General features: G+C 34.9%; 1 protein-coding gene across 3 annotated transcripts; it reads right to left on the bottom strand.

Moving 5' to 3' along the window:
- Positions 1–493: 493 nt before the first annotated feature.
- On the bottom strand, positions 494–27397 carry LOC126859081 (uncharacterized). 3 transcript variants are annotated; one of them, XM_050610013.1, is made up of 13 exons: positions 27001–27397; positions 26255–26538; positions 25933–26180; positions 25185–25855; positions 24548–24653; positions 19107–19698; positions 8098–8260; positions 7626–7757; positions 6041–6331; positions 4677–4895; positions 4087–4497; positions 3287–3541; positions 494–1790 (listed from the first exon to the last, which is right to left on the bottom strand). In XM_050610013.1, the coding sequence occupies exons 6-13, from the start codon at positions 19590–19592 to the stop codon at positions 1774–1776; spliced, it is 1974 nt and encodes a 657-aa protein (XP_050465970.1). In that variant the 5' UTR covers positions 19593–19698; positions 24548–24653; positions 25185–25855; positions 25933–26180; positions 26255–26538; positions 27001–27397; the 3' UTR covers positions 494–1773. The 3 variants fall into 3 exon arrangements, with proteins under 3 accessions (XP_050465970.1, XP_050465972.1, XP_050465971.1); XM_050610015.1 differs by having other exon boundaries at positions 25185–25726; XM_050610014.1 differs by having other exon boundaries at positions 25185–26538.
- Positions 27398–27483: the final 86 nt, after the last annotated feature.

The raw sequence follows: 27483 nt of genomic DNA, 5'->3' as shown, positions 1-27483 counted from the left end.
TTTTATTTTGTCGTATTACGTAAAAAAAAATTTTTTTAAACTTAAGAGAAAAAAATAATCATTCTATACAATCTCTTTTATGATAAATATAATTCCAATCTCTAAAATATATATTTGATTATATCATAATTTTTTAGAAAATTTATTATATCGGAAATTTGATATGCAAAGACATTATTGAGAGATAACGAAGATAGAGAGATATTAAAAATAATTTATAATGTAAATAATCTCATATCACCAAGGTAGATGATAATCAGATTTGCATCATAGATCGTCCGTGCATAACTCACTAACAAGATACGTTATTTACACTTATGACATATTGTAAAATGCTTTCATTATATAACTGAGATGTATGTTCATTTTTTTAATATATCATACAGAGCTAACTAGTTTGCTACATTCCAGAAAATATAGTAATGACACAAAATTGTACGGATGGGAAGGTAATTTTTTATTGCGCAGGTAAAAATATTATAATATACATATGTAATTTCAAACTTTAAATTTATTACATTACATTTTTTATATTGGATGTTTCTAGATATAGATTATAAATTATATATACCGGACGAGACGTCAGATATACTTGTATATGTATTACAGAAAATTAAATCGATAATGATACAAAATTGTACAAAAATATTTGTTCATATTTTGTTATATATATTGTTGTTATCATCTTGATAATTTTATTAATAATATCTGTACACTTTTGATGCTTATAACATATCTATTCATTTCTCCGAGCGACTTCTGATAGCTCTACTTTAATAAATACGTGCGTCATTGAGATTCAATGGAAGACGTATTATCACTCTCGTATACTTTGTCGATAATATTGAATTTGAACGTATATGATAAGTTTTTAGAGAGATTTAATTAAATTAACACTATTATACATCAATGTTAATATATGTATATAGTATACGCTTTTTAATAAAAATTTCTTGTGACATTGCGTGTTCCGTGCTAGATACATGGTGGGTGAACGAAATTCAAAACTGACAATAATATTGATATTTCCAAAATTTTATTTTCTTAGAAATTTACCCGGGCAATAATACTACGTTCCACACTTTTGTCTTATCACGCTTAGACTTAGACAAATCAGTACACATGTCCGATAATAACGTGAATAATATTACAATAATTCAATAGTATAAATTAATATTTTTTTTTTTTATTTAAATCTTATAGATTAATAATTTTATTCGTTAAAATAGATCTCGGACGAGATACTTTGTCTAGAATTCGAATACTCCGAGAAGATAAATCCTGAGTGCACGCTCGTCACGGGGCAACCAGGATTATCCCTTGGCGCAAATTATCCCCGTCTCTTATGGTATCATTATACGCGATTAAGTGCCATTATTACACGAGCGCAATCATTCCTTTGCCAAGTGCACGACTCACTACGTCGGTCACTGGACCGGTTCAGTTTAACGAGCGAGAATCGCGCGGGAAGGCGCGACGATAGGTGATTCTCTCTTGCCGTTCGTGCTCTGGTGAGAGAGCCGGCTTGAGTAAAAACGGTGCTTTCAGTCTCGAAATCGCGGAGCGTTGAGAGCCTAAGTTGCGCCGCGACACGGCTTAACGATCTTTGGTCACACTTACTTTCCGTGCCCTTCTACTCGAGCACATCTTATTTCGCGAAAACCATCGACGCGAGCCGGGTGGTAGTTTGCTCCTCTTCCTTCTTCTTCTCTCCTTTCTATCCGACGATGCGACGCGACATATGACGAAGAAATCTCGGCCGACCGGTCGAGATTAAATCCTTTCGCATCCTGCAACATGCTTGATAATCAACATCCTATCGCGAACATTAATATGAAACAACGTGCCTACATTGCGTTTGATAAGTCTGCAAGCGATAGGGAATGAATTATATATTATTATTTGTCTCGTAAACACATTAAATGCAAGTTTACTATGCAAAGTTTGATAAATTTACGAAAAAATAAACTAAAAGTTGGGCATATCTAATTTGATAATAAATTAACATAATTTGAAGAAATATATTCATCTAATTTGTAGTATGTGTTATTAATTGTATTTTATATATATATATTCTAATGCATTCTAATGTCCATATTATAGTGCTAATAAATTCTATAACACTCAATGTGTTAACTTTGACAAACTTCGATAAATTCTTCAATCTAAGATCTAAGGTGATTAAATTTTCGAAAACAATATTACGCTTTTAGTAATATCTTCGTTGCAGATTTCTCAAATTCAATAAAACTTGTGTAAAAATTCTACGCGCCATTTTTATTTGCTCTAATTCATTTTAGTAAAAAATTATCCAGCGAATGATAATATTTTATATCATATATATTAACTATATATTGTTATTATAACTATGCGTTCTATTTTAAAGAATATTTTTGTTCATAAAAATATAAAAAGAGTTGTATTTCTTTTATAGAGCGGAAAGAAAGCAACGTCCCACATTTTTCTCTCTTTTCTTGCTTCTGCGAACGTTCCACTTTTTTTCCACTATTCTACCGCCTATTGTTCGCAAGAATGCATGGTCATCCCCTATCTCGGTCGCGTGAAACAACCCGCCAGGAGGAGACTGCACGGGCGGCGCCTCCAAATCGCCCGCGTATCATTTCCGTCTCGGGATTATAGGTATACGCGCTCTTGTTTATGACTAATTCATTTATGTAATTTCTCACTTTATTCTTCCGGATGCGCGTAAAAAAAAAAGATTATTACGGAAGATAGCGAACGTAATCGATGCATCCTGCTCTAATTACACGCGAGCGTAACTCCGGCTTAGATTCTAGGAAGCACGCGAATTTAAATGACGGTTCGATGCATCGAATCGCGAACGCGATTACTTCTTGTAATACACTGAAAATTCCAACACAGACAAGACGGTAATTGCGAATAATAAAAATCTCGGAAGAAAAATGTAACGTTTGTAAATAACGCTTTATTTATTCAAAGAAGTAACGCGGAAAAAATATACCTCTTGTATTTTTTTTCAAGAAATTCATTCTCATAAATGGCTATTATATTTTTAATATGTATGGTTTTTCTCATATTATTAACCGTAACACCCAATTGCAAATTAAAAAATTGACACGAAAAAGCAGCTGTAACTGTAGAAAATAAAAACATCGAGAGAAGAGAAACCAGCAAAATTGTCCTGGTAAATGGAATGTCATTTGTAAAATGCAAGATAATTTTTTGAAAGCGCGATGCTTACAGTTAGAACGACTTTTTTACACGTCACATCTTTGTCAGATTTTCATTTTCATAAAATACTTACGGCAAACGCTGCAGTGTTTCTCGTCGGAGCCATCGCCGCATCCGTCCCGACCGCTGCAGGTTATCGCGTCGGAACGACACCAGCCGTTATCGCACCTGAACGGGCAGAATCTCGCGGCGATCCGGCCGCGATTTCGCATCCTGCAGGCAACCCTGGGTTCGTCGCTGCCGTCCCTGCAGGACACCACCGCATTGCAGAATTCGTATGCCGGCAAGCACTGACCGTTGTTGCATCTGAACGAACCCTCGGGACATTCTGCAAATATGGATCGTGGAATTTCGCATGTAAATTCAAGCGGAAGGCATGAATGGAATGTACGAAACGTTCATTCCGGAAGGGAGTTCCATAATAATTATGATCGTAAGAATCATAATAACTCTATTAAAAGAGAATACAAAAGTTGAATCAATCTTATGATAGATCTAATTTTTTGAAAGAGATATATTTTCTCGTTTTTTTTAAATTATTTATTTTTAAATAAATAGAGCACACATACACAAATTATAATTATAATTTTTTTATATTAAAAATAAAAAACAATATTTAAAAAAAAATATTAGCAAAAGAATATCCAATAGCTTTATAAGGGAGCGATAAAGTTGACAACAAATAAAATAATAAATTTTTTTAATTTACTGCTTGCGTATACTTAAATTTAATTCGAAATGTTCTTGTTCCCATTTTCTATGATTTAAAAAAGAATTATCCATCTCTGTTGAAATTATTCAACATTAAAAAAAAAAAAAAACATCAAGCTTCAATAGAATAATTTACTAAAAGAAATGCGCGAGGATACCGACTTCGCCGATTGTTGCAGCCGATTTCGTCCTCGCCACGAGGACAGTCGCGATTTCCGTCGCACACCCCGGACCTCGATATGCAGACGTTACTGTCGTTGCATCTGAACGCCTGCAACGGACAGCGATGGCCGGTGCATTCCTCGTCGGAACCGTCGGCGCAATCGGCGCGGCCGTCACAGACGAAGAACCAGCTGATGCAGCTGCCAGACGACCGGCACTGGAACGTGCCCGGCGCGCAGCCGGTCCGCCGCGCGTTGCAACTGCCGTTTGTCGGAAAACTGCAGTCGCACACGCCGCCGATGCAACGTGACATCGGATCGGCCATACGGCACTCGAGATCGGCGATGCACGGCAGTCCCAGACTGACGGCCGTCATTATTGTGCTCTCGTGACGATCCGTCTTTATCGGCGCTGAAAGGGGATCGGATGGAAATTAGATCGAGTTACGGTATCGCAGATGGAGAGCGCGCGAATACTTCGATCTATCCAATTTTAAATGTGCGAAATATTCTCTTGTGCGATGACTTAGATATACGTCAATAAGAGATATGTTTTAAAATATAAGAACGTTATAAAAATCTCTCTCTTACCAGACGTCGAGGTGGTCGTGATATGAATAGCCTCGGTGACTTCTGCCTCGATGACGATGGCATCGTCATCGTCGGGGAGCTCGTTCGGTCCGAAGCGATCGTTGCTTCCGGGTCTCAAGTTCAATGACGGCCTGGTCACCAGATTTACCGGTATCAATTGACTGGGAGCTTCCGTCGACAGGAGCATCGTTGCGTTTTTCAGCCAGGATATTTGAACGCCTGTCCGGAGGCAATATCGAAGAAAATCACGTCATTTAAAGACTAATAATGGCTATTGTCCATTATCTAATTAACGCATTTTAGGCTGGCGTGAGAAAATCCTCGAAAGCGGTACTAGAGGGTAATAATACTTTCGTGTGTAATTTGTGTGTATGTATGATTACGGTGCAAGCGAAGTACAAAGTTTTCTTTGTATATTCACGTTCGCAGGGAAGTGCCATTCGTGTTTCGCTAATGATCGCGCTAATTAAGAATGCGAATCGTCTCATCTCGTTAATCCGCTCGAGCGCATTCGGGTTGGAAACCGCACACGGTCTCCGCAAATTCCCGTTGCGACCGTGTGCACACGGAAAAGCTGATTACCGGATAAAAGACGCGTGAAACATGGGAAGGGAGGCAAAAGCTAGGGAGGGGGGGGGAGCGATGATACATCCTGATACAATTCCCATACAACGCTCGAGGATTACTCTAGGGAATGCTAAGTGGCTTATGGAGAAGTCAGGTATCAAATGTTTGCTCGTTACCCGTACAAGTTTGCACACTCGACGGAGGACAAAGTTTAGAATACAATTTCAACCTGTGACAGTCTCGAAGTGCTTTCTTCTTTTTTTTTAAACAGAATGATGGACGTATTTGCATGCTCGGAATAAATCTTGTGACAAGTACATTATTTAAACATGGATGGAAATATCAAAATTTAATTAATTATTGTAGATTAATTAAAAAAGTAGACAAAATATTATTAAATTAAATAATATCTATATAATTATATTATTTTTACGGAAAATCAATTTTAAAAATACATTTAATATATTTTAAGCAAAATAATTTTAAATAATATTTTTAATAGTCTATATTTAAGATAATGTGCTTATTATCGCTAATAAATAAAACAATTTATGAGATTCAATCTGATAAAAGGCTCTTGATGTTGACAAAAGATTTATTTCCAAACATGAAAAAATCTCTATCGCTGTTCTTCTTCGCGCATTATCTTCTTGTAATTTTACATATATATTTATATATCTATACGTATATGTATATAAATATCAATTAGCAAAAAAAAAAGGAAAGACCGATTGAGGCTTGGACGTGGTACTTACATAGAGAATTTAATAGAGAATTGAATTACAATTAGAAAATACCTGTATCTTGTTCCCCTTGAGTCTCGCCCTTTTGTTCCTCAGTGTCAGCTTCCTTATCACCATTGTTCCCTGTAACGTTTTCTGTTATCGGCTCCTGAGGGGGAGGCAGGTGCTCCGGAAGCGGCGCGGGTCTCACGAGACTATCAAGTCGACACGCGTCCCCTTCACGGCGCATTGGCGCGGTACATTGGCAGCGGCCAAATAAATCCGGAATGAGAAAATCGCAATGCGATTCGGGATCCCAGAGGCGACAGTGAGCGTGCTCGTAACACACCTCGCCGAGTTTCGCCGCTGCAAATTAGATTAGTCTCTCGATTGACGAAACATTTACGCGCATCGCGAGTCAATTTCATCAATTTCTGTTACCAAACTTCCTCTGGAGCAATAAATATTAGAGGCATTTTACCTTTTGATAGATTTGTGGGATATAATAATTCATAACTTGAGAATTACACTGATAATTCTTAAATTATGATAAATTGTAATATAAAAAAAGTTTTTATTAACACAATATATGTATAAAAGATATTAATCATAAATAATTTGTATTGTTCTTTATTATTATCGTATTAATATCGTGTTTTTAATAATTTTCGTAATCTTTTATAAATATTTTCAATATTTGCAAATTTTGTCTCTTGTTTAACTATTCGTTTAATTATTCTTGTATAATCATTGCATAATTTGTTCTTATCACAAAAACATAATATTAGAATGTAAATTAATAAACGAACCTTTTTTATTTACAAAAAATCGAGAATATTATTGTATAATCTTATTTAGATATAAAATCTTGTCAATTCTTATTTTTTTATGTAACATAATCTATGCGTAAAATATTTTCCATTTATGTTCGCATATATGATAATAAAGATCGTTAACGTAAGAGATCGCAATATCGGAACAGTTGTCAATAATCAAAATTAATTCTCCATAAATTAAGCGACTGCAAAAAAGTATACATGGATTTTTCCTCGAAATATTTCCGTGATAAACGATCATAACATGCTCGTCCGGTGAGCCGAGGAAAATGAAACTACATAAATTAGAATTTTGTCCACATGATAAACTACGCTTCGCTTGGTTATTCATCATCGATCCTTTCACCGATGTGCGTTGCTCTACGTCACTAATGATCTCCTTAATGTCATGCCAAGATAGCTCCCAGCGGTAACCTCGAGGAACTCTCAAGCGACTAGCTTATGCCGCGCATCGTATCCGTGTTGCGGTGTATTAATATAGCAATTAAGTGCAAATATGATGTCATTGCTATCGTCTTTGCTGTTATCATAATTAAATCGATGTTTATTTATAATTTTAATTTTGTTACTTTTGTTACAGAAATAAATCGATCGTAATTTGATTAAAATTTCTCTATATTGAGAATAAAATATTAGCACTTTTTATGTACATTTAGTTTAATCAGTATATTTTTTATAAATACAATAAGATAAAAAAAAATTGCGTAAACAGGGCGCGAGCATTTCTTATCGGCACATTTTTTATTGGCTTGATTTTATGGTACGCAATTAAACTTTTTTACGTTTATATAATCAAGATGTTAATTATTGTAGAATGCACTTACGTCCCAGACAAGTGTGTCTGCGAAACTGCAAGTGTCCTTCCTCACACCTGCATACGCCCTCGAGGCAGCTACTGTTCGCCACTTTCAGGGAGCATTGTTCCTTTACAAGACAATCATTGCCCAATAGAGTGGCTGGAAAATTAAAACGGAGATATCAGCAAATCTTTAACTTTAGCATGAAGTAATGTCTTTCTTCTTATCTCTCTTTCTCTTTATTAAAAATAATAACAAATATTAATAAAAGATTTTTTTCAAATAAATTTTTTTAATCAGTTCTTTCATATTATATACAGTTTTAAATGGTTGGACGAATTCATATATATTTATCACACAGTATAAAAATTTCTAGTTTTTTTATTTTTACTTTAAACTTTTTTGCAAGAATGGACACAAAGCGGATATTCTAAAAGCTTTTCGGCGAGAGTGAGCTATACGGTTGAAGAAGGTAAGAGGGTACTTCGGTGGGACTTACATTCAAGACATTGAGTGTCATTGTAGCCGGCGAAGAAGGGCTGACACCGGCAATAACCCAAGTAGCACTGGCTGTTAGCGATGCCAGCCTCGCAGTCTCGATCTCGGTTGCACTTATCGCCAAGTCGCACACTTGTCGAAGTGGGTGAGGATGAGGTCAGTCTCTATAAGAAAATCGAAGAGAATGAATTGCGTTCCCTTAGAATAATCTAATCTTACTTTAGATAGCAGCATAGCTAGAGTTTTTGTGAACAATGGATAGAAACATGAAATAAGTTATTTATTATCCAAATAGAAAATCGCTATTTATTTAAAAAAAAAAAATTAACTAATAATAATACATAATAATTGTTAATTAATTATTTTCTATTACAATGAGTATTCTGTGATATGTTTGAGTATCGTTTTTTATTACAAGCCTGCGCTGATTTTTGAATTTTACCTCTGTTTTAATACATATAAAATTGTAGTTGAGTATAAATTTTAAATATATATATTCCAGAAGAGAAGATGTACTAATAAAAATTATATAATACAAACAAATAATTTAATAATTTGATAATGTGTTAAATTTAATTCTAAAGGATTTTAATTAAAAATTCCTTCTCTTGATTTTCGAATTTCTTATCCTTTATTGCAAAAAGGTGAAATATATTCGAGTTTTAATTCCAGCAGTTTATTCCTCTACTTAATTACAGTTATAGCCGTCTCTAAGGTTACCCTCTGTTTTTCTTCAGGAATGCTTAGTGAACACATTCACGAAGATATATGTAGAAGGTATATATAGCTATGTACCTAAAATTACCCCGTTTTATCAGGAATGCCTAATGAATATACCCAAGAGGGTATACATGTATTATTTTCCCATAATCATAAATACAGCTGACATATTCTCAGAATGAAATTTAAATCAATTATTCAGCATAACATTAAATTAACGAATAAGACGATTCGAATCGATTTAACAAAACGTCATACAATAACTTCAGAAATTACCAGACAATCCAGTGATAGATGGCGATTAGAATAACGATTCCAATATTTTTCTCTTGATTAAAAAACGTTTTCAAAGCATATTAATGTATGATACTTCACAAAAAATTATATTCTATTTTTTATGAACTCTTATTTGTGCAACATAAAATTATATACATCGTAGATTTCTCGTCCAAATGCATATTCTCGAATTGAAAAAGCAAGACTTTTATAAAATTCAAAATTTTCTCATTTTCAATCAACTTTATACACCTTGATGCATCTCGCGTTGATCTCGACAAACTTAATTTTGTCATACAGTATATCTTTTAATCGATTAATTGAATCCCACATGCATGAATTAAATATTTAATCGTCAAATTAATGTTACGTTTTCATTTTCTCGCTCAATCATAAACCACATATAAATTGAGGCATCCAGCATCAAGATCAGGACACTTCGTGCGCATCGCGACGCTTTTCACGGTAGGTGCGTTTTATTAGCGAGTTCTCGTGACCTTTCAAAAGCTTCCGTGTTTTGCCTATTCTTTCACGCCGAACGTATATTATTGAGTGGGTGGCCAGAGCGAGTATACGCAGTTTCTTTACTTCTCTCTCGCTCTTCTTTTCTCTCTAATCACTTCCCGGTTTCCCACAATTTGCAAACAATGCTTGTGCATTTTTATCCACGAGTCCAGATGCGCTCAGATGATGCAACGTGATTATTTCGTTGGTGTCTTATAAAAATTAATACATCTTTTTAATACACACACATATATATATATATATATATATATATATATATATATATATATATATATATATAATACTGTTATATCTTTTTCTCTATTTATAAAATTTAATATAAAATTTTCGAGGGAAAAATTAGTTTTAAATTAGACTGGAAATGCACACAGAAAAAACAAAGCTCGAGAATTATTGAAATAACAAGTTCATCTATCTTCATGTTGAGAACAATGAATAAGATTTTTATATATAACTTTCGGAATATTTTCTCGTCTCCAAATGAAATAAATTTCAATAATAAAACCACATTCCCATATTTTCATAAGATTTATATGATATCGCTTTATATTAATAATAAACAAAAGATCGCTCGTAGCGTGCTCTTCTCTCCTGCTCTCTTACGTCGCTTCTTTTTGCGGGAACGCGGAAACGCATCAACGCGCTGCGGGGAACGTAGCGCACCGCTTAAATCACGAAGTCGACCCTAGTCCAGTCCTATCTACGACATGTGGAAGTGGAAGTGGAAATGGAAATCGCTCGCGCGGTAGATTTGCGGCTGCACGCTTTAAGCACCGCAAGGTGACACGACATCCGTTGCGCGCGTATGCACCGTTAGCGCAGCGTGCATCTCGCCTCGCGCAATTTTGCTCCAAGAGAATCGTCTGCGAATCACGCGCGAACGGTAAGACTTGAGTAAATAAGGCGCGTCGCGAGGATGTTGAAGCGCGAAATCGTCTACTTTATGATGCGACGATCCAATGTCACGATGCATCCCCGATGCATCGGGGTTTTTATCGCTCGTCGAGAAGAAATACATTTTTCCTACCGTCCTAAAAGGAGAGAAGAAACCGCGCGGAGAACTCTAACTCATTTTCCGAAATTGTTGTGTTGCCGATCTCACCAGAGTCTGGTCTTTCCTTCCGTTTTATTGCTATTCTTACAAGTAGAAGACTAAAGAGAAAACATATCTTCTGGGGCTTTCTAAAAATAGAAATGCTGTTTCTTTGAAAAATAGATCGTGATTATACATACGATAAATTATCCGATTAAAGTATGAAGCGAAAAATTGAAACGCTTCTTTTAATTTTCTTATCTATTTAAATTTATTATGAAGTTTAACGCGCTTATTACATACACTCGATTGACATATTAATTATATTAATCAATATTTTAATTATTATATAAAGAAATATTAAGAGTTTTTTAAAAGGATTCTTTTTAAAATTTTTTATTATTTCCCAAGAAATAATTACGAGCACGATTCTAAAACAACGACGACATTTTTGCATTTTTTGTCCTTAATATTTTCGGATATTGACTACTTTAAACTTTCCGTTTTGAAAAACACGTGAATATTGTAAGCCCCCCAAAATATCTCGATTCGATTTATTAATTCACAAATAATTTACAATGCATACGGCAGACTTTTTAAATCAAACTATATAGAGCGGTTGATCGATCAAATGCATCTGCGCATAACCGGGATACGTTTCTGAGATTCAGAAGACATCTTATGCGAGTAACAAAATTACCGTGCATTCTGAATTCGATGTTTTACATTTGCCGGTGATAATCCGTAAACGCTCCGTAAGTCGATCGAGCGGAACCGTGGATTCTCGCGTCGAACGGACGCGCTCGCACGTCCATGAATAATGGATGACTTTTCCTGAATGGACGCGTTATTTCAAGGGTGTCGACGGTACTTAAGGTGTCTACAGGATCGAACTAAAGGCATGTCTGCGTCACGCTTGATTCTGCCGGAGCGCGTGCGTGCCATTATTCATTAATCTTTAAGGAATGTCGCTGTTATCTATTATAGTTCTTTGAAAAGAAAAAAGAATGCAAAGTTCACATTTCATTCTTTCGTAACAATTTTTGTTGGCTTGCGTAGTCACGCATATGAGCGGAATATATCGCAGAAGAAAATTAATCCGCCTTTCCGAAGAGAAAAGAGGTTTAATCGGGCGTTGCACGCAACGCTGCGTGCACGTGCAAGTACAGCGCGCGAGACCAGCGCTGCAACCTCACTAAGGGATGGCAGGATGGAATTTTATATTCATCGCAAGCGCCGGCTCTTAATTATGTCTAACGAGCCGAGCCAATTTAAACGCGGGATAGAACAACCACTCCGAGGAGAAGCGCATCGCGAACGCTCGCGCGATCCACAACGCCGGCTCTCACGCGGAAATTCTGCTCGCGCTTTTATCGCGACCTCGAAGAATGGATGGAACTCAAGGATGTCTTGAATAAAACGCATGTGTCCTGATATAGAATAATATAAGAAGCCAAGATAAAAATATGAAAATCATGCCTGCGTGAAATGAGCGCATTCAACATTAATCGCTTTTTCGATTAACAATAAGATAGAAAGTAAGCGCAACAGAAAATTGCAATTATCTTTCATTTCGTCTCAGAACAGATGAATAAAAATATATTTGTTTTACTTATTTTATTTTTTTAAATAAAAGCTTAATTCTTTTTCAAGTTTAAATTTAAAGAAGATAAAAATTGTTGAATTTTTATTATATTAAAAAAAAAACGTGTTTTTATTTTATCTTTAAAAACTCAAGGATAAATTTGTATCAGCGGTTATTACAAAACAGAGCAGCTATCAAACAGATGTGGGTTTCGCGATTCTCTCGCGCGCCTTTCTCGCAGTGGTAATTAAATCGTGGTTCAGTTATATAATTGCACGGATATTGTGGAATGCGGACTGAGTATGCTTCCTTCCGAACTGTAATTTCCTTACAGAGAGTGAGCGTGGGAGGAATTGGGGGAATTTAATCACTATACGAAACTTGTATAGATGCAATACGTGATATCCATGAAATATTCCTTAGATATTCAATAATAATTCAATAATATAATAATATTCTATAATAATAAATAATATTTTATATTTGTAAAAAATTTATTCTCACAATATTTCTTTCTCGGCTCTTCTTGAATTCATGATTTAATTAAATATTGAGAAAAATTCTTATTTTTCCAAGATTCTTTTCCTTTATAAATTACATAATGCTAAAATTATTATGGTATTGATTTTTTATTATTAGTCATCATTTTATAATTATTAATTTATTATTAATTATTTATTAATATTTTTAAAACTGTTATTAAATTTATCATCAAAAAATAATTTAGTATATTATTCCAATATCAATTGATATTATCAATAATATAAAATAACCGTAACGTTTGTTTTTGTGAAACGGACGAAATGTGTTGTTTATATTGATATGTTGTTTATATTGATATTGTCGCGTGTGTCCCTTTGATTATGCCTATGTTTCTTGTTAATCATATGTATAGATACTCGAGGTGCCTCGCTGTTGTTTCGCACGATTTGGCGCAAGACACTATCGTGTCTCTTGATACGAATCATTTTATATAATATAGTAATGTAATAATTCAATTGCAATGTGCTTCATATTGATCGTCATCTTCGAGATACGCTCAATATTGAAGCAGATTGTTACAATTGCTTATTTCTCCGCGATCGCATTGTTGTGGTTATGCATGCAAATGCGTACACGCAGAATCTCACATATGTGTAGTATATTTTCTCTTATAGTTGGCTTTTGCGCGATCTACATATTGCTGGAATAATTCTCTTCATGAAAACGATCGCAAACGCATGTAAAATATGAAAGAGAAAAGCGCGAATAATAAAAGGAAAAGTATTAATAAAAAAAAAAAACAAAAGACTTTTTCTCTGAGAGGAAGTGAGACTAAAAGTTGATGATGTTCTTTCTAAATTAAAATGTAAATTTAGAAATAATTATTATATGTATATCTATAACAATGTTTTTATAAAATTTTTATAAAGAGAAGTAGATATATTTTTATAATTTTAATTATTTAAATAAGATAGTATTAATGTTTTTGTCAAATCAAAAGTGACGATTCCATAAACTAATAATGAATATAATAAATATACATGTTTACTTATAGATTCGCCTAATTTATTCTTATCGCATAAATTATTTCCGCATCTCTTAAAAGAGATGGAAAAACACTCGCGTATAAGATCGAAATTTACATTCGCAATTATACCGATTTTTTGCAGCATCTTCTTACAAGGAAGAAGGTCGATTGCTTAAGTACCGCCGAGCGAAATCTTGCATGATAAATAACCGCGGCGTATATCGCGATCGATAATTTATGAATCGACCGAATCAACAAAATACCGAGAGGTCCGGCGAAATAATCCGACACGATAGCGTTAATTATCATTGTTGGATGTGGTTACGGTTACCCGACGCGATCCTGTAAATTCTGCGTCGCAGCTGCACGCGCGACACATCGTATGCACGCGATGCATCGTATCGAGAGGGGTACGTACAATGTATGTACATATGTCCCGAGTGATAGGATTTACGAGCACGTGTCGCAAACTCTGTCACGCCGACGATTTCACGGTCGGCAACGCGCGAAATAATTTTCACGTTTCGAAGCCTGTACACGCGATAACGTTACTCCGCATGTAAACGTCCCGATGACCGCAATGTTTTACATGCGGAATTGGAATCGCTCGATTATTGTACATTGCGCTATTTAATTTATAGAAGCTGCGGCCCAGCTCTCGTCTATACGATATTTATATTTGAAATCAGTCTTTCGTTAGCAAGAAATTAAAACGTCACGTCTTTTTATCTCTTTTTATTATTCCATTTAAAATATTTTTGCATATCTTTTAATATCTTACCATAAAATATATATATTTTTGCTATCTTTGATCCATTTTTGGGATCTAAAAAAGCAAAATTTTGTAGAAGTAAACTTAAATTTAAAAAATTTTTAAAACTAGTGACTCCTATCATTTTCTTATAGTACTCGCAATAATAAAACATTTTAATGTAAGAAATTTTAATAATTTTTATATATTTTTGAAAATAACATAAAATTATACAAAAATAAAAATTCCAAAAGAGAATAATTATTCTTATAATCATTTTGATTCAATACAATTTTGGTCTCAAAATTGCGTACTAGTATTATAATTTTGAAAAAATTGAGATTATGTAAAAAAGCTATTTCAAGATAATTTACTACGTTATATTTCTTATCAAGTACGTGAGACGTATTCTTTCTAGAAAAATTTTTATTCTAATCTTTTCCAACACGTCATGTCATAGCTGTAGTATCGTAAAATATGTTGAATAATCTTTTTTACAACTTTAATCTCAAATTTTTCAAAATTGCGACGTGATAGAAACTGGCAAATTGTATTTGGCGTAAAAAAAAGATTATGAGAAATAATTTTTCTTTATTCAAGGATTCGGAAAAAATTTATTTTTTATCAAATTGTGAATTGTATCGATTATCGATTTCGGATAACTGTGTCCTGTGACAACGTTATTAATTTACCAACATGACGCGAACATCTAGCGGTCATTAGTGCGCCCTCGTCGCAGGCTGTAAAACGCGACGAAAAATCGAATGGTTGCCGTTAGAATAATTGCTGGGCGTTAATTACTACAAGGTATAACGATACTTTCTGCGCAAAAATATCGAACCGGTCATAATTATCTTATAAGAAATACTGGTATACATATATTCTTACACATATATCTAGTAACTCGAGCGTTTTCCGGTCATCTGCTCCTGGACCTATGGTGCATGGGACCGTACATGTAAGTAAATTATATTCAGAGCAAAACGAAGAGAGCGAGATGGAAAGAGCAGACTCACGCGTGGGAAAAACACGTCAGCACAAGAAAAGTCGCAAAAACTTACGGACGAGTATGAAAGCAAGTGACTCGCGATAGCTACTCTTAGTTACTGCCTGCAATTTTTCGAAAGACGAACGTTAATCTTGCTCTAATCTCTAATCATTCACATTCCTGCTAATAAATCTTTTTGCATGCAAATATGTTGCAGCATTTTTCTTGTCAAGTACATATCTCTGTGAAAATTATGCTCCAGTTGTACAGGATATTTTGAGATCTGTATCGGAATAAAATCTTATCACACATCCTTTTTTTTTTAAATTATTTGATTAATTTTTTAGAGTTGATTATATTCTGTTACAAAAGATTAAAAATAATTTCTGAATTATAAACAAGTAAATGTGCAACTTTTTGCGAATTTAATTGTTATTGAAAATAAATAGTTTTCAATACAACTTTAATCTTTTAATGTCAAAAAAATAGACTTGATATAGAAAAACAATCTTTGATATTCAAGGAAAAAATGTATATTTGTCATAAATTTTATGGATGAAGTTTGATAAAATTATACTCTACTGATTACATTTTCTGTGTAGACATTTTCTTGAGCATCCTTTACGTGCACATTCGACATTAATCTCGTGAAATTGCTCTCTTTATCTCTCTCTCTCTCTCTCTCTCTCTCGAACGCGGAATTAAGTCGCTCGCAATAATAGAGATCCGCGACAGCGGCAAGAAAGGCGAAGGTACGCTGCATAATGCAGGGAAAAGGAAGAAACGAGCCAATATCCAACCATATCGGGACTGTAGATGGGATTGCGAGTACAGCTGCACGTGAACCGGGAGGAAGGCAGGTTCTGTTTGCCTGCAAATTGGCCCCCATGGTCGTCGTGGCTGATCTATTTTCCCTGAGCTCACGAAAACAATAGACTCTTGTTAGTGCGAACGGGAAACTAATGAAACTCGAGCTGAACGAGCACGAGGTCGAAGAGCACTCCAGAATAATTTTGTTTAGCAATGCTGAAAAGTTACGCGATACGAAAACAATTTTATATTTTTGAGAATTTTGATCCTGAATTGTAAAGTGAACTACATAGATTGCTATAAAAGTATATAATTTTTAGTAAATATTTTTAATAAATTTGTAGTAAATATGTATGTAATATATGTATGTAAATATGTATGTAACATATTGTGTAATATATTTAAATCAGATTGTGAATTATTTTGGTATGACCATATTAGTGTAGAATTAGTGTAGAATTTTTATAAATTTTGAAAAATATGTCTTTTTTAGTAAATATTTAATATATTGTGTTAAAGAATTTAAATCAGATTTATGATTAATTTCTGATGATATAATCAGCGTAGAATTTTTTATTTGTAGATTCTTCGTAAAAGATAAGAAAGTCAAAACACATTCTGACATTCACGTGATCCGTTTATTATGTGCTTTATTTATTTAGGATACGAGATAAAGGGATACACTTCTTTTCAACGTCTGTTTGCTTGGATATACTGAAAATTATTCAGGTTTCATAAAGTTACCATATTCCTGTTGCTTCTCAAAGTCTGACTGCATATATTTGATGCATTTGAAACAAGAATGTGCATTTGAAAAGAATAAAATTCTCTCTCCGTTATAAGTAATTCAGCACGTTCGAAATTTTCTTCACGATACAAAAACGGAAGTTGATGGCGGTCTTTCGATCAAATTTCGACGAGTCACGCACGTAACACTTCCCTTTTCCCCTCCATTATTGAACTCACGATTTAATGAAAAGAATGACTAATGTTTAATTCAATATTCCACACGGCGCGCCGAATCGCAAATGAATTGCATATGCGCACGTTGCATTAATAGAAATAAGATATCGAAAGCACCTGATTGGAAATCATAATTCGTTGCTTGCTTATATGCTAATTATTGACCAATTTCTTATTTTCAAATTGCTTTTAAAAAAAGCTTTTATTCAAAAAAAATTAAAAACACCGTAATAAAACTGCAATGTTCTAATAGATAACAGTTCTTAGTAAATTATGGGCGTAAATTTTTATGTCAAATCTTTAGCTAAGAGAGCTAGAATCTAAAAATAATCAATGTTTTAATAATTTTTTTCAAATAACAAAATCGTGATATAAAATTTGTGACTTTTTGTAAAAGTGAACGATATATATTAATATATCATGTTTCGAAGAAAAGATCGATTCATTTAAAAGTTTTGATTTTTTAAATTTATCCATTTTTCTTGCGGGAAAAACATGCGATAATATAAAAGGCGTGACGCTAAGAATGCAAGAGAAAATTGCGATTATATCATGCCATACGCGGCCATCAATACGCGTGATATTTTATGGCAGTCGTTAAGACGTTTCAAGCGTGAGGACACGGCGCTACATTTCACTCGTACAGTTTTAGCCGCGCACGTTTGAAGTAAAATATTTACTTCGCGTCGGGGAGGAGGGAGGACTCAAGCGCGATAATCCAACGGCGGATTATGCCACGGTCCGGAATGCATTCCTCTTTAACGCCACTCGCATATTCAACGAACGACACCTCGACGACGTCAGCCGGTCGAGTCGGTGTCAGAGTCCAACGACCTGGGCGACGTCGGGCAGAAGAATTATCGCGATTCTACTTATGTAGAAGATGACGCGCTGATAAAATTAATGTTCATCCTGCCGGAAGATGCGACAAGCTCCTAAAATTATGAAATTGACGGTCGATGTTTTTAGTAAATCAAACTTCCTAGAAGAAGAATTTTATTCCTCAAGTCTTTACGGTACATAGACATTGAATTAGAATTTTAATTTGAGGTTTCTCGAGAGGACCTTGACTCGGTGAAGGATGGAGTTACCGGTAGCGCGAAAAGGACACTTCCACCTGTATGTGTTCGTTACGTGGGATGTGTATTAATAAAGAATCTACAACGGTTCAGCGTCAGCCCACGCGCGAATGAATACGCACAGAGATAATAACAAATCATTTAAGCTGTCGATCATGTAGACGAGTGAGATGGAATAATTTCGCGCTCAAAAGAAAACGACTACATCGCATAGAAAATAAACAAGAAGATATGCTGAATATGTTTAAGATATAAAATTAAGTAATAAAGTAAATATCCTAATATTATCTTTTCCAAGATAAAATTAAACTTTTCTTCAACATTACAACTTAATCGTTCCATTTATTCGAACCTTGGCTAAAAAATTTAGGATACATTTGTAGAATAATATATAAATTTCCATTCGATTATATAATAAAAGTATTTTAAACAATTTATAATAATGACGTCTTTTGTCCTTGAGATACTTGCGACATTTATTGACCACGACGTGTCAATTATCCGCTCTCTCTTTCTCTGGCTAACACTTTAGTTATCTCGAAATGAGATCCACGTAAAGAGATTACGGCGTCATGTTACACGCGAGATATACACCTGCATTACAAACAATCGTACTCGCCGCGCAAGCCGTACTCCAAGTGTCAAAGGCGAACCGCCCACGCTTCGACGCTCGCTCTTGTTTATGTCACGAGGGGGGAACGACCCGCGCTAAAGTCCAAGGGTGGACATACTCTTGCGGAGTGATTCGCCATGAAGCGATTCAGACTCACCAGGCAATTAATCGTGCACAGGACGAGGATCGTCCCACGACTTCCGCGCATTATTTCCGCTTTGCTGGCCACGAGGCCTCCTTCGTCAAGTCGATTTCCTGCTTCACCTGCGTCCTTATATATTGACTGTATATATATATATGTGTGTGTGTGTGTGTGTGTGTGTGTGTGTGTATATATGTATATATCACCGCGCCCGCCGATGTAACAAGCGCAATCGTTAGCGTAGCGCGTCGGGGGTTGCGTGACGACGGCACGAAGAGGATATAAACGAGCAACAGCGAATGCTTCCTCCGCGGTGCGTCTACGCGTACGTGAGGATGACTGAAAGAAGACTGAAACGGACCCCGGGCAGCCTGGCTTTCGGCGCGGGAGCTGGAACGGAGCAAAAGCGATTCGTGGGGCCCGTGCTCCCACCTCCTCTTCGCCACGGTCTTGGTCTCCCCGTCGTGTTTTCTCTTCTTCCTCTTCTTCTTTAATTTTCATTCTTCAATCGAGCGAAGAAGTGTTTGTCGGTGACTCTTTAGAATTGTGTGGCGATAGATACTTTGCTCAGAGACATATTCTTCGCAAGTAATCCGCATAATGATTCCTAGATGAATTTAAATATTTATTATATTATAATTTAGTTTAATTCTTCATAATTTTATTAAACTCTCTCTCTCTCTCTTTCTATCTTTTATTTATTTTTTAAAGTTTCTTCAACCTGGCTGTCAACAGAATAACATTTATCAGCCTCTTTAATGATAAAAGCTGTAACAGAAAATTGAAAAAATATTTTTCAAATGCTTGCGCAACAAACACAGAGACATCTGCTTATAATTATAATTTATTATATAATTTTTTTATTAAAAAATATTGTAATAATGGCTTTAATTAAATAATTTTTTTTTTTTAATAATCTATATAAATAAATAAATATTTCTTTTATAATTTAACGTAAATTTCTGGTAATACAGTTTATCGCATTAAAATTTTTCTTTTCTTTTCGTACATTCTTTCTTCCTTTAATTCTTCTTACAGTCTATTTTTTGCATCGTGACAAACAGACCAACACAATCTCCTATATCTTCTTTTTAATTATATAAGTACTTCTTCTTGCATTCTTGTTTTTTTCACGATGACAAACAGACCAAAACTATCCTTTTTTTTATTTATATAGATAAACACATATTGTGGCTTTCGTACTAAATATAGCCGACGTTGCGCTTGGAAAGTCGGTGAGATCTAAACCGTTCTAATGATAATCGCTGCTCGAGAGCGCAACACGCGCAAAAAAATTGACACAGAACCGCCAACCGCCAACCGCCGAGAACGGAAGAGTAGCGGAAAAAGGCCGGTGGTCTCTCCGGCTGAGGCGCGATTTTTTTACGACGCGTCGCAAAGACACGGAGATTGAAAAGGCGTGGAAAGGAGCGAAGGAACATCGCCTTGGAACGGCGAACAGGAAGCGACGCGGACTACGTGCACTACGTCGGAATGTAAATGGAGAATGGGCGAATGTGCCGCAAGAAATAGAGGGACAAAACGGCCGAGCGGATAAGAGCTGCGCTTGCAAAATTGATCGATAAATCGCTCGGGAAAGAGTTGGCGCGGGGATCGATTGGCAATCCCATCTTGAGGCATAAATCTTTGATTAATCTTACTCCCTGTTATCACCGTCATCGATCGCGATCTATCCCGTCAATGAATCTCAGCGCGGATCATCGGTGGCGGATCGTTGACCAGGTTCCAAGGACGTTGCCCCGATAATCGTTACCTCGGGACACGTATATCAAACGTAATCAATTCATTACACGCAAGATAAATAAGCGGTTATTGTTAGTCATATTGACGGTTAGGTATATGCGTATCTCTAAATGGCTCATTTTTAGCGTCAATAAAAGGCGCTCGATCATCGAATTGCTTCTCACGGTGATTCTCATCTCGGCATGATAAATGCACACGGTACACTTCGGCTTATGAAATGACAATTTCCCTGAAACCGATTATTTCTTGCAAATAATATTGAAAAGAATAAAGAAATTCGGAAATTTGCTACAAATTTTCAAGATCGTTTCTTGTTGCATTTTTGATGCACCTGATTTCTCATTCTCTTCAAGACTTATCAATCTCTCTCAATCTTCCCATTATTATTGTACGCACGCGATGGCGCCGAAATCAGGCTAATCCGCGATGCGAATCGCCTGATCCGGATTATAACAACTATGGACAGACAGTAGCCTGAGATTTGCACGGCGTTAGATACACGGACGTAAACACCGTTACGATTTCAAACAAATGTTATTCTCCAGCAGTCAGCCGGCCGGCAGTTCCGATTGTTACCCCGACGGTGTTCGTCTTCGTGGTCAGATGACTTTGCGAGCTGACGAAACACGCACTCCTATTTAATGCGGATCGTCATCGACGCGTATACGCGCGATGCGATGCGATGCATTATGGCAGGCCCGCGCTTCCAATGAGCGCTAATGGAAAATATCCTTTTCTCCGTTCGCGGTTTTAATATCTTGTACCGTTCAGCTTATTACATTTTGATTTCAGCCTCCCCCATTCTCTCATGTATGTGCCATACACATCGTCTAGAGATCCGCTGCATCTCCACCGTGTCATTTTGTCTCAACGTCAATTGCCAGCCAATGATACAAAGTAAATGGAAAGAAGTGAGGGAAAGCATTAGACAGCATCCGTATTAGACAGCAAAATGTTTCTTTGACGTTACACGAAGTCATCTAAAGAAAACGTTTTCTAATCTTTTATAATTTTTCATGAAATCATTATATTCTTCTATATGATATTTTAATATCAAAATAATGAATAGATAATCAGTGAATTGTTTTACGTCTTCTTTCCGTTTATGATCACATAAAATAATGAAGTACTTTTCTCGAATATGAAGAAATGATACTTTACTAAAGTTGATGTTTTTATGTCGGTTATTAAATTTTAAGCTGTCATTTATTAAATGTAAGTCATTTATATTGTTAATTTTCTGTCGTTTTATATTAATCCTAATAAGAGACTTTGCATCTGATAATTAATATTTTCTATACGAAAAGATATTTATATTTTTCCATCCAGAAAAAAAATTACATTGTGTAATATAATAGTCCTTTATCAAAGTTTACTGATGTGCATTTACTCTATTATAGAATCGTTAAATAATAGTTATGTTACAAATTGAAAAATTATTGTATCTTAATTACTTTTCTGCTCTTTTGGCTTTTATTTAGCAATATTTTGCAAATAGAATTATTTTATGCGTTTAAGAAAATGAAACTTTCTCTAATAAGATTCTCCGCTCAACTGCTTCGTGATTAAAATTCTATCACCGTCTTCTACATTGCAGAAAGAGAAAAAAATCTCGATATAGTAACAGGGCTAAGCGGGAAAAATCGGTGATCATGAAAAACGAAATCTCGAAGAGTTTCTTCTTGATAGACAAGCATTCCGCGCCGCAGTTTTCTTCACCCGTAACTTAAGAGCCCGCCGAGCAGGTGCCTCGAATCGACCAAGCGAACCGCAGGACGCTACCGTTTTTTACATCCTGGCGACATCCTCGTAAACGACTTAATGGTCTTGGTTCGCCTCATTTTTTTTGTGTACATGCATTTTTCCAATCTTCTCGCGACAAATATCTATCCGCTCGTCGGAGTGCTTCAGCTTGCTTACGGGCTGCATAAAAGCCACATGTTTCTTATTCCGATACATGAACTCTAATCATTATATGTAATCTCTATCATATATATGATTATGTTAACACAATTACTAAATCTTGTCAGCTTCAACCATCGTATTACCTTCATATTTTCGTAATTTAATTAAAATATTAAAACTGAATTACTTCTCGTTCAAGCCTTTATAAATTTGATATAACATATCAACATTTTTTATAAAGATTTAAACGCAATATAAGTTTGTATATACATATATTTATATGCATATATATATATATAAATTTTTTTATTTTTGTAATATATAATTTAAATAAAAATATTAGGAGTGAATTACTTCTCGACTCTTCAACATTTGAAATGCCTATATACATTTATTTCTATATACACATCAACATTTATTTCTGACAATAAGTGTGAAAAAAAAATTTCTTGCTCTCCCTCTCTTAACATTTGTTTATGTGTATCGCTCTAATACTGTACTTATAACTGTACGAGATTCGTCCTTCGAGTTAGACTTGTAGAATTACAATCGCAAAGAGTCAACGAACCGTGCGTCACGAAAGAAGCGCGACGCGGTAGCACTTTGTCTTATAGGATAGCTTATACCGCTTTCTGTATTGTCTCTAATCTGTAATAATGTACATGTACGTTGCTTGCGCGAAACCTCGTCACATCGTCGCCCGCAAAATTCCACGCGAGTGACCACGAAACATAGACGCACCGTGTCATTTCGTAACGGGAAACCCGTGGCCCGCCAAGAAGCGCGATGAGGTAAAGACGGGGTAATAAAGTGTCATTGGTGTTGTTCTTACGAAAAGTAGTCGCGTGCAAGTCCGTGAAATACGGCGGCGTGACGAATCGTAAATTCCATTAGGTGTTATGGCGCGAGAAATACCGGGCGGCTGTTATATCCAAGGGCCCGTGAGGGGATATACAGTTATCGCGCATTGATGAAACATTCATGAATCCCATGGTGTAATGCTCCGCGTAGCGCGCTTACAGACGCGTGCATCGATGCAATTGCTCGTGGGTCAAGCGCCGCGCTATATATATATAATTTTTTTTTTTTTTCGTCATTCTACGCGTGCCTTTTAGTACCTATTATTGTACACGTTATACGCGCGCTTCATTGTGTCCGTATTTGCAATAAATGGAATAGAAAAACTCGATGTAACGACTGGTTGACAAATTACACGAGCGAGATTAAGAGAATCAATGTTTTTATTTTCAAGATTTAAAAGTTAAAGTTTTTGCAGAAACTTTAATAACTTGCAAATTTACAAGTTTTATTTTTGGCATTTTTTTTCTCACATCTAAGTTTTGTAAAGAAAGAATAATAGATGCTGCAAGAGAGAGAGTAGAAAAAACTTTTTCAAAAAAATCTGATTAGAGCCACTCAATTTTAGAAAAATGTAAATTTAATTTGTTTCAATTTTCTTTATTATATTTACACTTTTCAGATCTAATTTTTGATAATATTTAGTAATAATTGATTTCTCGAGATTATTATCAGAATAAAGTTTACTTTAGGCTGATAAAAATTTACGGAAAATGATAACAGAAATTACAATAATCCCATTGCACATACGAATATTTTATTAAATATTTTCGATACGTCCAATCGATTAGTTCAATCAGAATAATCCAGGCACTAATCGAGATGATAGAGATGGTGAGAGTGTACCAGAAGTGAAAGAATCGCAAATAATCGAATAATGGAACCGGTGCAATCGGATATAGTAATAACGGCCTGTATGGCTCTTATACCTGTCTGGTGACCTTCCATCGTACTCAATCAACTCCTTCATCATCCTTCTCCTGCTACTTCATCGACATCATTATCGTCAACGCTAAACTTAGCATCTTCATCTTTCTAGAGGAATTTGAAGAAAGTCTATCAATTTATGAAAAATATACAACGATATGTCAAATATTTTTATCGAATCTTGCGTTATTATAATTTATTTTTATAATTCAGAGAGAAACTAAAATTTAAAACTTAAAATTTTATTTGATACGAATTCTGTTGTCTTTTAAATTAAAAATCATCTTTACCAGTGTTAGAATTTTCTTTCTATTTTATTCTATTTTTGTCTAATTGACTATAAGAAGAAACAATCGGAAATTACGTAAAAAAGATTTATTATTAAAAAAAAGATACATTAAAATAAACTCTAGTTTTAAATCAAATCTCGAATTTTGATAATTAATTTTTGAACAAAATTTTTTCATTCTAATATTCAAATTCATTACGAATAAATGCTTATTTCTTTCGAAAGAAGGATCGAAAGAAGCGTTATTGCGTAATTTCGACACAATTGATAATTTGACAGTTATATAAAGAATACGAATCGTGATCAAAAATGCAAGGGAAGTAGCACGAGGAACAATTTCGATATCTTACCTCATTTATCTTTTCTCCGTGAAATATTTTGCTTGTTATCCATGTGAGTATCAGCGGGATGCGGTATAATGATCATAATGTTATCCTTCCCCGTTTCGTTATTCTTGTGGACTTAATTATTTCGCTCAATTATTAGCGCTGCGCGCGTTGCGTTTTATGATAAAATAGTCAGTTAAAATTCTCACGAGCTTGATTTATGTTTTGATTATCTTACACGCTAATACATTGCTGGTCGCGAGTTTAATTAATGCATTTAACACCAATTTCCACTACAATGCATTAAATAAGATGATTGGGCACTTTGCCGCCTACCGCCGTCCTCTCCTCGGTTTCCAGGATCTCCTCTGTATGGGAGACCCTATATCTAGCACTTCATTTAACGATCTTTTTGCCATCCTATTCTATTAGCGCTTTTGGGAGCGTGGGCTGCACATTTGCCATTAATAATCTGCTGTTTGATTCTAAATGTTTGTTATAAATTGCAATCTTAACTGCCGCATAAAACAGATCAGGATAAAGTCTACAATTTAATCGCTCTGCACCTGTCAGAGTTAATACATGTATGTATGGATATATAGAACCATACATTTTTTTTAGTTCTTCTATTGTGCGTTTGAGATTCACGGCCTGTTGTGCTACTTGTGATGTTGTTATAGCTGCATTACAAGAGACTATAAAGCTGTATATTACATTTACTGATTTTAATCCGAAATTTTTCAGCATCATTTTTATCTGACTAAGTACACACTTTGTAATAAGAGCTGGTCTATCCTCTTTAGGCTCCTTAAATATTAGGCTGAGTAGTTTTGTACGCACAAATAACTGTGTACATGTCCAGATTGACCATGCATTTAATGCATTTATAATATCATGACGGAGGCACAGCACCCTCTGGTGCAAAGATGTTGTCTATGCTCATTGTAGCATATATCGTTTGCCATTGTTTTAAGAAGTACTCAATATTTGCTGTTGGTCCTTTTACTAATATTATTATATCTGCCAAGAAATATTAGAATTTGATCTGTTACAGAATTTGCCACTGTGCACTCTATAAATGCTGGGTTATTTACCACTTGCATCAGTATTATCTTAGGTTTTCTTCCAAGCATTCAGCATACTGCGTTGTGAAAAAGCTCTCCTTCTTCTAAAGGTATATCAGTTAGGATTACATATGCTGGTTGCATATAAGCTACAGGCTTGGCCATCTTTATGCAAAACATATGTTTTAGGTAGAGATTCACATTCACTATCTATATCCCAGAATTTGGCCTCCTCTTCCTCTATAGGAATCACACGTTCCTCTAATTTTTTATACTCTGTCATCATTAATGTCTGCGTTTTAGTTTTATTGTTTCTGCAATATATTAAATAAATTTTCATATCACGTACACCTTTAAATTTTTTTTGTGTTCCATGTGTGTACATTCTGTATTTTATGTGATTAGAATATTAGAGCCATTTTAATCAATTATATAATTTGAACAATTAATTCAACTAGTAGAATTATTAGCAAACTACATACATATATATAACTTGAATGATTAATTCAATTGATAAAATTGTCTACAGCTAACTATCTAACTATATATAATTCGTTCTTAAATCTAATCTTTCTTTCTATGCATCAAACGAAAAATTACTTAATAATTCATCTTTCTGTAACAACAAAATGACATCAATAAAATAAAATGTAGGTGTTACTCAAAGTAGAAAATTTATTAAATTAATTAGACAGAACTTTGTCAGAAAGTGGCCCTAGAAACTTAAAATGAAGATGAAAAGAGATAAATATAAAAATTGAAAAATATATACGTACATATATAATTAGAAACAAAAAAAAACGAGATTTGTGTACATGCCATCTGGCGCATCCAACGGACTCAAACAATTTAAGCATCGTATTAAAAAGATAAGCGGGGAACACACTTTTGTATAAGCCGTAATCATAAGGAAATTGATTGGTTCATTTCCTTATGCATATATTTGCCAATCAATTTCTTGTTTATGGTTATGCGTTTATGCAAAAGTGTGTGCCCCCCGCTTTCTAAACTAACAGCCAAAGAAAGCTAAAAAAAGCAGATCCGTTGATTTGCTTTCTTGGTTCTAAAAGTAAGAATTCTGTGCGCCTAACTACTTCCAACAATCGGTAAAATTTTTCACATTTTCGTGCTAGAGAAAATATTACTTTGCCTCCACGGATAATTCAGATCTTTTTTCGACCGCGCTTATAACAGATGTGACGTAACGGATGCGTTCGGTATCAGCATTGAGCGCATAGATCGCCTGAAAATCTATAGTT

Source organism: Cataglyphis hispanica, chromosome 2 (genome assembly GCF_021464435.1).
Source record: "Cataglyphis hispanica isolate Lineage 1 chromosome 2, ULB_Chis1_1.0, whole genome shotgun sequence".
Lineage (NCBI taxonomy): Eukaryota > Metazoa > Arthropoda > Insecta > Hymenoptera > Formicidae > Cataglyphis > Cataglyphis hispanica.
The sequence above is the reverse complement of the archived record's forward strand: the minus strand, read 5'-3'. Positions and strand labels throughout refer to the sequence as shown.